The sequence below is a fragment of the Oppia nitens genome, unplaced genomic scaffold (genome assembly GCF_028296485.1).
Source record: "Oppia nitens isolate AA-2021 unplaced genomic scaffold, nextdenovo-longstitch-racon4-pilon3 scaffold3_pilon_pilon_pilon, whole genome shotgun sequence".
NCBI classification, from domain to species: domain Eukaryota; kingdom Metazoa; phylum Arthropoda; class Arachnida; order Sarcoptiformes; family Oppiidae; genus Oppia; species Oppia nitens.
In genome coordinates, this window is record NW_026533221.1 from 3,124,944 (window position 1) to 3,141,396 (window position 16,453).

General features: G+C 27.4%; 3 protein-coding genes across 3 annotated transcripts; all 3 read right to left on the bottom strand.

Moving 5' to 3' along the window:
• Positions 1-486: 486 nt before the first annotated feature.
• On the bottom strand, positions 487-6,683 carry LOC128958329 (ankyrin repeat and death domain-containing protein 1A-like). Its single transcript, XM_054304170.1, has 16 exons — positions 6,547-6,683; positions 6,090-6,196; positions 5,904-6,002; positions 5,153-5,251; positions 4,953-5,057; positions 4,850-4,863; positions 4,665-4,749; positions 4,438-4,549; positions 3,730-3,815; positions 2,925-3,036; positions 2,822-2,855; positions 1,991-2,042; positions 1,353-1,451; positions 918-1,257; positions 672-821; positions 487-599 (listed from the first exon to the last, which is right to left on the bottom strand). The coding sequence occupies exons 1-16, from the start codon at positions 6,662-6,664 to the stop codon at positions 487-489; spliced, it is 1,725 nt and encodes a 574-aa protein (XP_054160145.1). The 5' UTR covers positions 6,665-6,683.
• A 480-nt stretch (positions 6,684-7,163) lies between these two features.
• Positions 7,164-13,306, bottom strand: LOC128957802 (endoprotease bli-like). The gene is made up of 14 exons (XM_054303615.1): positions 12,983-13,306; positions 12,809-12,913; positions 12,206-12,328; positions 10,722-10,774; positions 10,379-10,460; positions 10,215-10,285; positions 10,087-10,133; positions 9,957-10,022; positions 9,762-9,887; positions 9,626-9,688; positions 9,441-9,556; positions 9,196-9,370; positions 7,864-9,106; positions 7,164-7,800 (listed from the first exon to the last, which is right to left on the bottom strand). The coding sequence occupies exons 1-14, from the start codon at positions 13,289-13,291 to the stop codon at positions 7,164-7,166; spliced, it is 3,216 nt and encodes a 1,071-aa protein (XP_054159590.1). The 5' UTR covers positions 13,292-13,306.
• Positions 13,307-14,908: 1,602 nt separating this feature from the next.
• Positions 14,909-16,250, bottom strand: LOC128957803 (3-ketodihydrosphingosine reductase-like). The gene is made up of 4 exons (XM_054303618.1): positions 15,470-16,250; positions 15,333-15,416; positions 15,182-15,265; positions 14,909-15,121 (listed from the first exon to the last, which is right to left on the bottom strand). The coding sequence occupies exons 1-4, from the start codon at positions 16,076-16,078 to the stop codon at positions 14,909-14,911; spliced, it is 990 nt and encodes a 329-aa protein (XP_054159593.1). The 5' UTR covers positions 16,079-16,250.
• Positions 16,251-16,453: the final 203 nt, after the last annotated feature.

Genomic DNA, 16,453 nt, shown 5'->3' on the forward strand with positions numbered 1-16,453 from the left:
TTGTCACAAATTAAAATGCTTTAGACAGATAAGATTATTGCTTTTTATTGTTTGTTTAGTTAATTAAATTAATAATTTTAAAATGTGTTATCATAATTATCATACTTACAAATTGGAAAGTAGTTAAAATATTATATATATATATATTTTTAAATAACTATTATATAATCTTATGTTTAATGCAATATTATAATAATTACTAAAATAACTATATATATATACATAACTATGTATATACTGTATATTCATTATTATAGTATTATTAATAATTATATAAATTAGATTAATTTGTTGAACTTAATTATTTTAATAATAAAATATCATTAATTTGAAACAACTTTTATTATAAAAAATAAATCAATTGAATTATATTTTTAAAAATAGGAAACAGTTAATATATATATATAATTTTAATTAAATATTATAAATATTAGTAAATATTATTGGAAAAAACAACAAATTGTCAAATATTGTATAAATGGAGTGTTAAGATATGCAACAATAATGGCACAGATTGGCCGGCATTCCCGGCAAACAGTGACACCCGAACCGTTGCGACCGAAAAATGTTTCCCTCTTCGGCTTTCTTTCGTACTTTTTCTGACGACAAGAAAAAAATGAGATAACATTTATAAATAATATAATTAAAAACTTAAATTTGATAGCACTTACCGGCCACTTCTCTCCTGTTGATAGCGCATAGAGCGTCATAGAGCTCATGGAGCGGGTTCTTAGAGGCCGGTAGACTGTGCAACCATATAACCATCATCCGATAGCAATGATCCTTATAACTAGTCTTTCCAGTGTATTGATGTTCAATAGCTTTTTAAATAGACAACAATAACAATAAAAAAATAATTGTAATAATTATTGTGATTAGTGATGAAGTTATTATTTCTTCAACAATAATAATTATACCTTTCATCTGATCCTCAGTAAAATCCCAAATCTTGGCCAACCGTTTCCAGTCATTAACTTCTAAGTGATTGCGCGATAGATTCCAAAGGATTTTCTTGAACTGATTCAATGATATGTTGTGATTGATTTCGTGTCCGCAATGGTTTGAGTCGATATCAGTACAATCGTCGGAATCAAAGGTCTCTTTTCGACAATTGTTGAGCCGATCGTTGCATTGATTGCCCGATTGATGCGGTTTTTGGTTTAGTTTGAAAAACTTTTCTCTTTCGGCTTTAATAAGCATATCGACGATCGCCTGAAAGCTTCCTCTCGACGCCACATATAATGCAGTCCTTCCGCTCTGTTTAATCAAAACATAATTATGTTTTATTTTGTTTGATTAATAGTTGGCATAAATTTAATAATAAATATTTTGTTAACAATTTGTTTTGACACCTTTTCCTGGACGTCGAGATCCGCACCGTTTTTGATTAATATTTCGGCCACTTCTGTGTGACCGATCTCTGCCGCCACCACTAATGGTGTCTGCAATCTCTGTATTCAAATGTATATAAATTTATTCAGGATTTAAATTAATCAATTATAATTACACATTATATATATGTTATATATATATTAATTAAAAAAACTATTTAATCCTAATTATTGATAAATGAATGCTTTAACAAATTTTAGTTAACATTATAAATATACTATAAAATTATTTTTCAGATTTTGACTATCGATTTTAAAATACATGAAAATTATATATTTTTTAAAATAATTATTAATATTAAAAGTATTACAAATTCTTTAACCATAATAAATCATTTTAAGTAATACTAGCAAATATATTGCAGCATTTATTATAATTATGAACATATAGTACTGTATAAAAAAATAATATTAAGCAAATAATATTAATTTTCCAAATTCATGAACATTAATAAAGATAAAGTGAATAATGACTGCATTTTAATGCTTATATTATACTAAAATACAATACTATTTGTAAGTTTATTGCAAATGATAAAACCACACAAAAAGTTTAATCAAATATATTAATAATAGTTAACAAATGAAAGCACACATACATTGTTTAGTGAATTGATTTGAGCTCCTTTATCGATGAGAAACTGTGTCATCCTATCATAAATTATCATTATTATCATTATTATTAATAGTTCATAATTTTTCATATAGTCTTCAATATAACAATAATTATTGTAAAATTAATTAAACATAATCATGCAATTGCTATATCATCTGCAGTATAATAAATACAATTTATTATTAATACAATACTGTATATCTACTGTATTATTTTATACCTAGAAACTTTCAAATTATATTAAACTTGTTTTAGAAATTAAATTATTAGATTTTATTAATACCTTTTGTATTTTTTAAAAAATAAATAGTTTGTTTAATCAACAAATAATATATATATAATATTGGTTCTGCTCATATTTGACAAATAAAAATATGCATAATTTTTAATTTTATTTTATTAAAGTTAAAAATATATATCTGTATTTAATATTAAATTAATTAACTTATCAATAATAAATTTATTTGAATGTTTTAATTAGATTTGCATAATAAATATTTTTTTCAAGATTCTGAATCAATTATACGATATGAATAAGTAATATTACACTAAATTGTATTATATGGTGTTTCACACAAACAGAAAGAGAGAGAATGAAAGAGAGAGAGAGAGAGAGAGAGAGAGAGAGAGAGAGAGAGAGAGAGAGAGTAACTGAAAGTAACTGAATTGAATTGATAGTAAAATTGTTAATAAAAAGTGATATATCATATACAATATATTTTTGAATAAAGAAATAGTACTAAAGTATATATAAAGTAATTGTTGGCAAAAAAAACATAATAGATATGTGAAAAAATAACAGTTTTGAACTCACTTAACATGATTTCCCAAAACACATAAATGAAGGGCTATTTCGGTATAATAATGGTTTCTATAGATTCACTTATAATTGCATTTTTAAAGACTATAATTCATACCAGTATTTCCGTTCTTGTCTTTACTGTTGAGAACAGCACCGTATGATACTAATAGTGCCACAACATCAACATAGCCCAGGGCTGAGGCAATCATCAGAGCTGACCGTCCCTTCTATTTAATTATATTAATATTTATTTGTTAGTTATATAAATTTATATTTATATATGAGATTATACAATGTATATATGGTATAATGTAAATAATTTAATTTGATATAATATTACTTTGCAATTATTTTGCATAAAAATTCTACTTCACTAATAAGTAAATATATATATAATATAAGCTATATATTTATTCATATATAAAGACTATACTGTATTATATAACAAATACAGTGTTACATAACAATGATTATATTACACTAATCATAATCGCATGATAAGTCTTATATAACCCAAATGGCTTAATATTTCTTAGTATAATTTAAAGGGATATTATTATCGTTTGCTTATATTATATACTAAAGTTACAAAAGATAAAGAATATATATTTTTATATATAATCTACATTACTATTGAATAAATAATTACAAATTAGTAAATAATAAAAATGTTGACTTTTTATGATAATCTAATTAATGCAATTATTATATTTCTAAATTAACATTTTTTTAATTAGCTAAAATAACAAATTTTATATAATTGAATTAATAACAAATAAAATTAATTTATCAATTATATAATTTTTTAAATGATAAATATTTAAGTGCTCACAGATACTTGTTTTTATATAATTTAATTTGATATTATTTTATAACAAAATAATAGAAATTTTAAATTATATTATAATCCCAGTACTTACAGAATCGGTTGCAAAAATATCACAGTTATGTTGTATTAATGTTTGTGAGGCATCTCTAAAACCATACTCTGCCGCCAAATGCAATGCTTTATTAAAAACAGAATTTCATATTAAATAAATAAATAATTATTTTAATGTTTTAATTTATATGAATTTGAAATAAACTTCATATATAAATAATTTAATATATAGTTTAGAGGAAAATTGCTAACCACTATCATTATGTTTATCTTATGATAATAATAATAATAATAATATAAATGACGATTTCAGTTTTATTGCATTATGTGATAAAATTTTAAACAATCAATTTTTTTGCTTTCATTTAATATTGTTAGTACTTGAATACATTCTTTTAATATGGGTTTCAACTGATAGCAAAGTTATTATAATCGACAATATAATTGAAAACATACAGTATATATATATATAGAGATTTGTTAAAATATTTATAAATATTGCTACAATTTTTATTATTATATAAATACTGTATATATTTATATGGAAACAGTCAAATGTTATGATGAAAATACAGTATACGATATACAATGTATATATCATATATATATATATATATTTACTTAAATCATAAATAGTTAAACAGTAATGAAATAACAATAAAAATAAATGATCTGAAACTAGAAAATGTCAAGTCATGGATATGGTATGCTATGACTGGCATTGAGATACTGGGGTTCAGAGTCATACCTGTCTTTCCGTCGTCATCTCTATCATCGATTTCGATGCCAGACTTGATAAGAGCGGTGAGCACTTCGTCGTGTCCTTTAAAGGCGGCCCAATGTCCTGCATGTCTGCCTTGCTATGGATTAACATATATAAGAAAAAAAACAAAAAAAAATCATTAATTGATTGATTCATTTAAATTTGTGGTTTTTAAAAATAATACTAATACTAATAATAATATATTAAATTACTTTATCTTTGATATTGAGATCAGCACCGCATGATATTAATTTGTCGACGACTTCCAGATTGTTATTAATCGATGCCATATGTAAACTAATTAACAGTAAATTTTGAAAATTTTAAATTTAAATATCAATTTATAATTTATTATTTTTTTTGTTGTTCGAAAAAAATCATTTGATAATATAATTACCTAGTTTGACCTAACTGTTAGTTTGTTGTATTAACCAAATTGTTAGCCCAAAAAAAATTATATATTATAAATATATTTGTTGGTTAAATAAAAATCTCACTACTTTATCGATTGCATTGATATCCAGATCCTTAACATTGTCGAGTAAATACATGACAATCTCTGACTGATCATGTTTTACGGCACAGTGGAGTACAGTATAATCTTTCTATAAATAAATTTATATATTAAAATTGAAAAATAAAACTTTTTTTTAAAAAAATAAAATTTAATAATTAAAATGTTTATGCATTATATAATTACTTTATTCACAACCCTACAATTGCATCCAGTTTTAACTAATAGTTCAACAATTTGATTATTGCCAACCATTGCGGCCATCATCACAGGTCTCATACCGAGCTATTGATGTGTAAAATCAATTATTTTATATAAATTTATATATACTTTATATTCAATATTCTATTTTTCTGAAAATACATTATATTATTAATATTATGTATAATAACGTATAAGAATATTCTGTATATATTTTTTTTTGTTAATTTTTTTTTATTAAATCTAATTAGTATAAAATAAAAATATGTATTCAAATAAGTGAATTAATAAATAATATATAATACAAATAAAATTATATATAGTTTAAAACAAATAATAGTAATTTAACGCAACATTGACCTTTTTACATTAAACGCCTACTCGATTTTCTAAATATAATTTCTACATATATGTATACATATATATATAGAATCTATATTAATATCAAATCTATGACATAATTTATAGAATATTCTACACATTGCAAATCTATTTTAAAAAATCAATTATTAATAATAAAATTTCATTGATTATAACATATAACTTAATAAATGTGTTATCAACAAAAACAAAAACAAATATAAAATAATATAAAAATTTTTAGAAACTATTTTAGATAAAACAGTTATTTTTAGTAATTCAATGTTAGCTAAATATATATACACTGTATATTATACAGGTAAGTGTATAAATATACTATACAGTAGTAGTACTAAAATATTGTTTAAGTACATGCCTTATCAAATGCCTCGATATCACAATTTGCTTGAAGTAATAATAATACAATGTCTACATTTTGATGACAAATAGCCCAATGAATTGGCGTCCTTTCCATCTAAAAAAATATATAAAAAACAGTTACCAATTTTTAATTAATAGTCAAATCAATCAATTGACAATTAAAAACATTTTTTTCTCATACATGAGTTTTGCTATTGATATCCACTTTGGCTTCAATAAGTTTTTTGCAGGTATGGACATCGTTTTTGATGGCAGACTCGTGCAGCAACAGCTCCGGCCGTACGGGTACTGAATATATAAATATAATAAATAAATAAAAATCATTATATATTATATTATAGGTATAATAAATAAATATATATATATATATTTAAAAATGTTGTACTCTATTAAATTAGATGACATTAATTTCAAAATTAATTGAAAAACTCTATCAATTATTGATAGACACAGACTATGAATAGATTTTTTTCTCTAAAGGACTCTATTGTTAGAACCAAATGTTAGAATAAATTTGATGATTAAAACCAATGATAATTATGTCAAACAACACAAAAATTGACTACACCTTCAAATAATATGGTATTTATTTAAATATATAGAAAAATAATAAAATTCTTTATTTTTAAATTACATACTTTTGGTGAACTGTTGGCTCAATTGTACGGACATAATGTCCGACTCTTGAGCTCTGCTCGATGTTAAGGACAACCGTTTAAATTTGTCACTCATTGAACTGCCGATACTATCACCCATATTGAACAACAACAACAACACAACCGTTTGGACCAAAATATTTGTGGCAATGCTTTTGGTCGTTCATATTATAGCATAATATAAATATTGAATATATATATAGATATTCTTCTGTTGTGTGAATCAACTCTCGACTAACACACACACAATACAAACGATACGAAACAGTGTTTTCTAAATGCTTTGTGAACTTATGGCTTGGCTTTTATGAGAAACAACTGAGAGATTGTGTTTCGATCAATAAAATTGTGAGATTCAGTCAAATTGAACTAACTGTGCTCTGAGAGGAAAAAAGTGATGATTGGACTACATGTTCACTTAGCATACACACTGACACACTGACAGACACATACAATGATGAAAAGTAATCAATAAAAAAGATAATTCTTTATTACTTTTTTAAATATCTAAATATAATTAATTATATATATATAAAAAAATTTATTAAAAACATAAATATTATATTTTTTTAAAAATTAATTAAAAAGATAATCTAAGACTAGGTCTTCTCGAAAAGGCTTTCTTCCTCTTCATAGTCGTCGCCAATTACTTCAGACATCTTTTCAAAACTTGTCGACACTTTCTGATATTCATTCATTTTGATGTCTCTTCTTTGGGAACGAGTTGTGTATTGAAGAATAGAGAATACGATAACAAATACAAACAAAGCGGACAAACATATAACCACAACAACAGTAATAGGATTTTCGAAAAGTCTGTGGGAATTATTTCCATTCATTTGCTTCCCTAACCACGAGTCAGACTCTTGAGACACACTTCTGGTTCTGTCGATAGCAACTATCGAACAAATACCCGTATCGGACAAACAGTGACAACAATTGTCCATATCTTCGGCAATTCCATTGATATCGTTGACAGTTACCGGACAACAGGGAACACATCGTGAGTTGTCTAAAGCATAGGGAGTTCTACAGTCGACACAATCTGTTGCTGTCGGACCGGTACAAGCGGAACAACTCACGTGACACGACTCGCACTTTGATGTCTTGATATTTAGGAACTGACCGCTCAAACAACTAAGACATAAGCCATACTCTGTTAGGGTTTCGTTTGCGAAACAGGAGATACAGTCGTTATGTGCCGAACCCGTACAGTCATTACAAGTGTTATGACATCTGAAAAAATAAGATAAATCATTAAAAATATTGTTAATTGATTTATATAAGAATGGATTAAACCTTTGACATTGAAGTCCATCGCTGTTAGATTCTTCGTAAAACATTTGCGGACATTTCTGGTCAGTACAGACACCATTCAATAGTCTTTTACCAGTAGAACATGAAAGACATTGATTGTCAGCAGTTCCATAACATGAGGCACAAGTATTATGACACTTAAGACATTTAGAGTCGTTAGAAGAATCACATTTGAGAACACATCTGTGATCATCGTTAAGAAGTAATGATTTTTTACAAGAAGTGCAATGATTTGGTGATAAATCACATGTTTCACAGTTCGATAGACACGGAAGACATTCATTGAGCTTTACATCGTTATAGTATTTATCGGGACATTGTTTAACACAATGATATCCAAAGAATGTCTTGTTTTGAGGACACGAAAGACAATTATCACCGGCCGGTCCAAAACAAGTCTGGCACTCGGAACTACATTTTTCACAGATAGCTAACTGATGATTAGGCCATTGTCCGGGTGGACATTGTTTAAGACAATCGGTTGAATCTAAGGCCTGAAACATATTCTGTTTGAAGCACTCACTCATTTTATCAATTGCTGCACTTCGAGGCAGATAATGGATAGTCTGGTTGGGCGTAAAGTGAAAACTAGCGGGTCGTTCATATGTGCCGTGAAATGTGAGTGACCATGATATCAATTTACCGGGAAGTCGAGCAGGATTACGGCTATCATTTTGAATAATCAACTTCCACTTGCCGTATGCCGGCTCACCCCAAAAGTGTACCGAAAGAAACGGCCAATTGGTAAATGTAGACTCATCGGTATCTCGAGGTCGAGCAAAGAGTAGATGAGTGATAGTTCCCGACGGAGAGACCAGAGATATCTTGAGACTACCGCGTGGTTTGTATTTGAGTGTAATCTTTGCCTGGATGTGCTCTAAATATTTTATTTCACTCGAAGAGTCTTTACAAGCATCGGTATTCAGTGTTACTTCTAGATGACGCTTCGGATGCGCCGGTATTTCCTGTTCTCGATCTTCTGTATGAGATTCGCATATTCGTTGAGCAGGTATTGGTGTCCAGGTTTCGGCAAAACGAACCATTTGTGTTGCGTCGATCAGTCCGTAACCAAACTTATGGCTAACTCTTCGGCCGACACCATTCGTAAGCCAACCGCTTTCGTGGCGTAACGGTTCGTAACGGGACGACAGCATAACTAAATGCTGTAAATCTCTCCACGTAAGTGTTGGGTTGGCTTCAAGTGCCAGCGCCACTATTGCTGCAGCTTTTGTATGCAATTGATAAATAAAAAATAAATAATATAAGTTTGGAGTAATTGAGTGAAGAAAAAAACATATTTTACTGATGACAAACCAATTGGTGCTGAAGCTGAAGTGCCAGTATGTGAACGAGTGCACAAACGCGACGTATCCACAGTTCCGCCACTCTCTAGACTTTTGAAATAAGTCGTGTCCTGATCTACACTTAAAACATTGTCGTCACGTCCAGGCGTTCCACTGCTATAAGTTGTCGCTAAAGTGGATGAACACTTAAAACAAACAAAATGGATTACACAAATGTTATTTAAATTAAAATAAATATATTTAATAATAACTCACTTCTTCCAGATACCATGGCTTTTCACCATTTTGAGTGGCACTGCTTATTGATAGAGTATATATTGAATTGGTATATCCATCACAATTACAGCTATCTAGACGTCGACCTCCATTTCCTAATATCAAACAATTTTTAAAAATTGTAAATAATTCTTAGGTATGAGTGGATGAAAATAGCACTAAACCTGAGGCCCATATAAATACAGATCCACGTCCGTGACGTCCCTTTCGTATGCCATCAATAAAGGCTAAAATAATTAATAATTTATAAGTTTTGTTAATTTAAAAAACACAATAAACATTCTTAAAATTGATACCAACCTCTCTGTGCTAGTCTTCCGGGTCCGTCCACTGTTTTTCCATCATCTTCTGGACCCCAGGAGGCTGAATATATATCAATATGATTTGGATTCAAACTCAAAGCTCGGGCCTCCACTTCATCAGTGACTATAAATGTAATTTTCAGTGTTTTTAACATATAATTCAATATCAATAAAATTTTATTTAATGACATACCTGTGCCATCTAACATACGAACGCCGCCAATGCTAGCATTAAATGCAATGCCAACACCACAGTACTCTTTATAATTTATAATTTAATTTAATACGTTGTTTTACAAAAATATGCCAATTAATGGCCTTACCATTATATGCCTGTGCTGCCACTTCACCAGCGCATCGGGTGCCATGTCTTTATGGGGAAGGGTAGGAGATGGTAGCAAAAATTAGAAGCAATTCTTTTGATACGTAACTAATAAATCAAATGTCTCACTTGTTGTCACCATTGTCTTGGGGAGTCGGATCCGGATCGTTATCATTGATATCATAGCTGGCTTGAGGGTCCTGACAACAGATGCAGATATATATATAATAATTTATTAATCACTTAATAATCTAAAAATCTCTTCAAAAAAAAAAAAATCATTTCAAACTCACATAATTACTGACTAAATCGGGATGATTTGGTTGAATGCCATCGTCCAGAATTGTCACAACAATACCCCTACCGGTGTAACCCCTGGGGGCAAACATTTAAGAGACAATCATCATTAATGTGGGGGGAAAACGAGTTACACAACAAGTTATGCTGAGTTATAGAAAGATTGGCAGAGGAGGGGATTCACAGATTGAGTTTCAAAGTTGTAATCAAATTTTTTTTATTATCATTAATGTAATTATTTCTTTGAATATGTGGTAAATCCTGGGTATTCCTCTCTCTCTCTCTCTCTCTCTCTCTCTCTCTCTCTCTCTCTCTCTCAATAAAACAAGGTATACATACATATTCCAGGCGCCCTTCACATTCATATCGTATCCTCCAAGTGCTCCTTTATTCTGCAAAATTCACATTAAATTGAATAAATTATTTATTTTTTGAAAAATTGATTAATGAACAGAAAAAATACAGGAAATAAAATTGCGATTAAGAAAAATGTGATGCGATTTCTTAAAATTAACAGAAAAAAAGAGTTGACTCTTATCATTCATCAGTTAGTTTTATAATTTTAATAAATTTCTGATGAATTATCAAAAAAATAACATTAATAATAATCATAATTAAATAAAATTTGAAGAAAATGTCATTCAAAGTTTTTCTTAATAAAAAAACCTTGATTTGATAATCTATATATATATATAAATTATATATAAATTATATATAAAGTATACAGTACCGTATATATTGTTAATTAATTAAATTCATATCAATAAACTATATAACAAAATAAGTGTTAATTAAGCATATAATATACTAAAGTAAATTTAATTTTCACATATTAAGCACATTTTATATAACTTATTATCGCACATTTAAGGAAATTATTTTTATTTAGTTTTTTATTTGAATAAAATTCACAATTGATTTGACCTGAATTTAATTTTAAATCAGTGAAATCTCTAATATAAAAAAAGTTGTCACAAATATATGTTTAAATAAAATTTACTTTTTTCAACAAAAAAATAAAGATATGAATAGTCTATAATTACTTATTTTCTTGATTTTCATGTTTTTACAATTACTCTACAAATACAATGTCACTACAAAATGATTTGCTTGAAAAAAGTCAATAATTTTAAATTTATAGGCTTTTGTGAGTCTCTTCACAGATTAACTCATTGGAAACAATAAGATAATGTTAATTAAATTAACAAAAATATTAATTAGTTTTTTCTAAAAATTATAATATAAATAAACCATCACGTAATGCACTAATTAACCGTTAAGATTACGGGAAATTTATTTATCAACTAATTTTCATGTTTATAATTAGATTTAAATTACCGTTATATTAAAACATACTAATCTAAAATGTCAAACAAAAAAAAACAAAATTCTAAGTAAATAGTAATAAACATAATTAAAACTATCGATCTACAGTGTATACTAAACTTTTTAAAATCTATAATACATTATAGTGTATATATATATATATATATTTTAAATGATAGCAATCGTCACTTAAATATATAAGAAAATTTTATAACTAATGTATTTATTAGTATTAATTTCATTAATCAAAATTATTTTTGGGAAAACATATGAGCTCAATAATAATAATAATAATAATAATAATTTGATAAATTATGTGACAAACTATTCAATGAAAAATGACTGATAAGAGAGACAAACAGCTCTTATAAACAAAGAGTGGTAATGAACGTCAAGAACACATATCCATCGGCTCTCTCTCTCTCTCTCTCTCTCTCTCTCTCTCTCTCTAGTTATGACTAAATACATGTATTATGGTTGTCATCAACTATACTCACCAAATACCACATATCTTTATAGAGAGGGTCTGGCATTGGAGACTTAGTTGAGAACCTGTAGTTAGTATTGGGGTTATCTCTCTTGACACGAGACTTCACATGTTGTTGTTCTACCCATAAGACCTGTCCATTGATTATAAAATGTCATAAAATATTAATCAATAGATAATAAATATAATGTATATGTAAATTAAAAAACATGCATACAAATAAATACCAATTAACAAATTTACTATTTAGCAATTAGCAATTTATAAGCAAATTAATAATATATAAATAATAATAATATAAATATATATTAAAGAATAGATATAAAAACATTAATACAAAACAATTAAAAACAAACTAAATTATGGTTAATAAATAAAATTTATAAAACTATTATAATTCAATAAGTTATATACACTATAAAACTATTGCATCTGTCAATTATATGACATATGTTTGCATAACTTTACAATACAAAAGCAAATACTGAGTTATACTGTATTAATGTTTGAAAAATGTTAGCAAATGTTTGACACAAACACCTGTATATTAATTATGATATCATATTCAATGATAACGAAGACAATGGTTTACAAATAATGGCTAAAGACTCACATCATTGTCTTGACTGAGTCGTGAATGGTGTGAATGCGAATAATCGGTTGATCTCTTCGAGATGTGATTGTGTTTCAATAAATAATGACAATCCATGGATCCGATCTAAATGTTTGGTAACAATCAATTGGTCAAATCATAACATTATATTTTATGATATATCAAATCAAATACCTTTCCGACTGAATGAAAGCCGTGTCGATTGGCCAACGACTCGGCCGTAGAGTCGTCGCATTTGTCCGGTTGAAGACAAACAGCAAACTCGTTGGTGAAGACCTTATCGTTAACAGTATTATCACATTTGGCGGGAATGATCATCACTGAAGACAATATGATCAACACATATAACAGTGAATAAAATGAAGTCAATGTCTTGAGTAGTGATAATGAGAGAAGAAATGATGAAGAAGAGGAGGACAACAAATCACAGACATATCTATTATGGCAAACAATGGTCGCGAAGAATGATAATTGAAAAGCCATTGAAACTCAACAATATTTTAACTAATATTTCATTAATTATTACTAATATATATGTAATAATTAATAATAATTATTATTATTAACTAATATAAACAAAAAACGATTAAAAATCTAATAAAAATTGAGTTTTCAGTCATTTTGTTGACAAATAATACATTGAATTATAATAATAATAATATTTTAATCAATCAATAGTTGTGTTAACTATAAGTCAATACCGATTGTCTCATCACTTGTTATGAATCACTGATACTATAGTTATCGACACATATGTCAGTAAAAAACAAAGTCATCGACAAAACAGTCACTCCTTTACATAGTATAAGACTGTCTTAAAAGAGTCTGTCCATCGAGTGATGCAAACAACTGTTACAATACATATATACAGTAGTATTACCACTAAATGATAATTGCTTAACACTCACTGTATGTATGTATGTGTTTATATGTGTGTGACGTCAACTAACACCTACTTGTGCTCACAATTTCACAGTAAATACAGTATTAAAGGATATTTAATATTAATAGCAATACTGTATTAGCATTTGACAGTAAAGTAGGAGTACTGTAGTATTCAAACAAATAATACTATATTAATAATACAGTTGTTGTGATTATAGTGACTATAACACCATTCAAATACTTTTATATAAAATAAAATAAATATCAATAATTAAATTTAATGACCAATTGTATTACACATGTTTTTTATGTGTTAATCGATTTTACGTAAACACCGTATTATAGTATTAATGTCACATAAATCATAAAAATAGTTAGTTATTACAGGTTTTTATTTAACTAAAAAAAAGTTTTAGATTATAATAAAAATTAGAATTATTTTTTTAAGAGATCCCTTTCCACGCAAATTGACTTCACTTTTATGGCTGAATATTATTGAAAGTTTTTATTTTATTAAATAACAATTATTACTTAATTATGTGATTCAATGATGAGTGAAGTTATACTGTATTACAGTACTAAATAATATAAGTTTTCAATTGTTTTGTATAATTATTATTTGACACAAACATTGCTAAACAATAGTCACTATTAAATAGTGTGTTCACGTAATTTAATAATCATTTAATTATCGATTTAATTATTATGCAGATTTCAAATCACAATTTATGAAAAAAAATTAGTTTCATCAATATTTGACAATAAAATAAGTTTTATTACCAAAATAAAAATTAGTTTCATTAATACTAAGTCATGAGTAAAAATATTAAACTATAATTTATTTAATACTCCTAAAAAGCATTCAAATGACTGATTAAATGTTATTTTTTTTAATTCACACATTTGTTGCGCGCTTTTAGTTCATCGATAAAAGCTATGAAATCAATTCATTAAATAAATACTAAATTAATAAAAATTACTGCACTTATCGATGAACTTTTTTGTAAATATGTTATTTCAAATACCCATTTAATTACCGGTAATTAAAATTTATAAAATTAAGCAAATTTTCTTTCAAACTTACAAAAAAAGATTCATTAAATTATAAACAATATTTCTTATTAAAAAATATTGTGATTACAATATATATCATTATTTAACAAATATTAGACACAAAAAAACACAAAAATGCTTTATTTAAAAAATATTGAGATTTTAATCACACTTTTTGTTAATTTGTTTCTCTTGAGTGCATTTCTTGATAATTGAATCACATTTTGCCAAAAATATAATTCCAACGATTCGGAACAAACCCATTGTTAGAACCTGAAGAATGACTTCAATAGTTGATGTGAATGGACTCATACCACAGCACAACGTCCTAACCATCCAACTCTCAAAACCGACTGTTGAGTGAAATTTGCCAGACTTTGGACATAAAAAAAATTTAAGTTTTATATATAATAATTGACTTATTGAGCTAATTACGAGAGCATCGGTTAATGTATGTTTGGCCACAATATCGGGAGAGTATAGTCCGCCAGAATCTGATATAAGTTTAGTCTCAATTGGCTTTTAAATAATAATTTTAAAAAAATTACTTAAATGGCTATCAATTGCACACAAATTTGTTCAATACTTTATTGATTTGTTCGTTTGCAAAGCCAGGAGTGTCAGTGTCCGGCGGATAGGAAACGGTAACCGATATGTTATGTGACTTTAACTAAAAGAAAACATAAAATAAGTTAATAAATAAACAAATTTGTAAACAATTACCTCCATAGCTAACACTTGGGCTAAGCCGACGATAGCAAACTTTGTCGGTGAATACGCACCAAACCCGTAGAGACCAAAGATTCCGGCAATGGATGAAAAGAGTACAATATTACCGCCGCCCGCGGTCTTCATCGACGGTAGACATGCTTTGATTACACTAACAGTTCCCAAATAGTTAATATCAACCATTCGACGGAACTCTTCAACAGGAGTTTCATCGAAACGCATACTGACTGCCGTTCCCGCGCAACACATCAACATATTTATCGGTCCACTGACCGATTCGGCTTCGGTAATCATCCGCTCCATATCGTATATATCTGAGGTCACGTCCAAAGAAAAGGTCATAACCTTTTGTTTGGCATCGGTGTTGCACTTCTTAAGTAAAGACATTTTAGTGTTCTCGAGGTCGTCCACATTGCGTGCAATCACCGATACATTGGCACCGCTTTCAATGGCCAATACGGCCAGAGAATATCCAATACCTTTAGTGCCGCCCGTTATTAACACGTGTTTGTCGCGCAAATCAAGTCTCTTGTTTGATGTTAAATGTCTTAATATTAATCCAATGATTATAATGAAGACAACGAATAATAAGTAAAACCACATATTGTTTGGCAAACAATTCAATCAAATTATGATTTTACTGAAACTAAATGAATGATTGTTTGTAAAAGTGATGTGTTTTTTGTACACTAATTGCCAAAACAATTGACAATAAAAATATCAAACAAATCATATGATATATAGGAATACAATACAGTGTTTGTTAAAACTTTAAACTATTAAAAAAATAATACATTGAATGCAATAAATAAATATTATTAATAATAAGGTATTTTAAACTAAATATAAATAACGTACAAAAAATTTTGTTATAAAATGTTTTATTTGAGAACTTGAAGTGTTTTCAATAAAATATAATAATTTTAAATATTTAATATTAAATAACTTAATATAAACTTAATTTTTAATCGCAATAAT

Excerpts from the sequence above, each read along its gene's own strand:
- LOC128957802 (XM_054303615.1), bottom strand. The coding sequence starts at position 13,291 with ATGGCTTTTCAATTATCATTCTTCGCGACCATTGTTTGCCATAATAGA. Across the intron at positions 10,286-10,378 it reads CCGATTTAGTCAGTAATTAT|GACCCTCAAGCCAGCTATGA; the intron begins GTGAGTTTGAAA and ends ATCTGTTGTCAG. Across the intron at positions 9,107-9,195 it reads TTCAGCTTCAGCACCAATTG|CTGCAGCAATAGTGGCGCTG; the intron begins GTTTGTCATCAG and ends TGCATACAAAAG.
- LOC128958329 (XM_054304170.1), bottom strand. The coding sequence starts at position 6,664 with ATGGGTGATAGTATCGGCAGTTCAATGAGTGACAAATTTAAACGGTTG. Across the intron at positions 5,252-5,903 it reads ATATCGAGGCATTTGATAAG|CTCGGTATGAGACCTGTGAT; the intron begins GCATGTACTTAA and ends ACACATCAATAG. Across the intron at positions 3,037-3,729 it reads ATATTTTTGCAACCGATTCT|AAGGGACGGTCAGCTCTGAT; the intron begins GTAAGTACTGGG and ends ATAATTAAATAG.
- LOC128957803 (XM_054303618.1), bottom strand. The coding sequence starts at position 16,078 with ATGTGGTTTTACTTATTATTCGTTGTCTTCATTATAATCATTGGATTA. Across the intron at positions 15,417-15,469 it reads CCCAAGTGTTAGCTATGGAG|TTAAAGTCACATAACATATC; the intron begins GTAATTGTTTAC and ends GTTTTCTTTTAG. Across the intron at positions 15,122-15,181 it reads ATACATTAACCGATGCTCTC|TCTGGCAAATTTCACTCAAC; the intron begins GTAATTAGCTCA and ends TTATGTCCAAAG.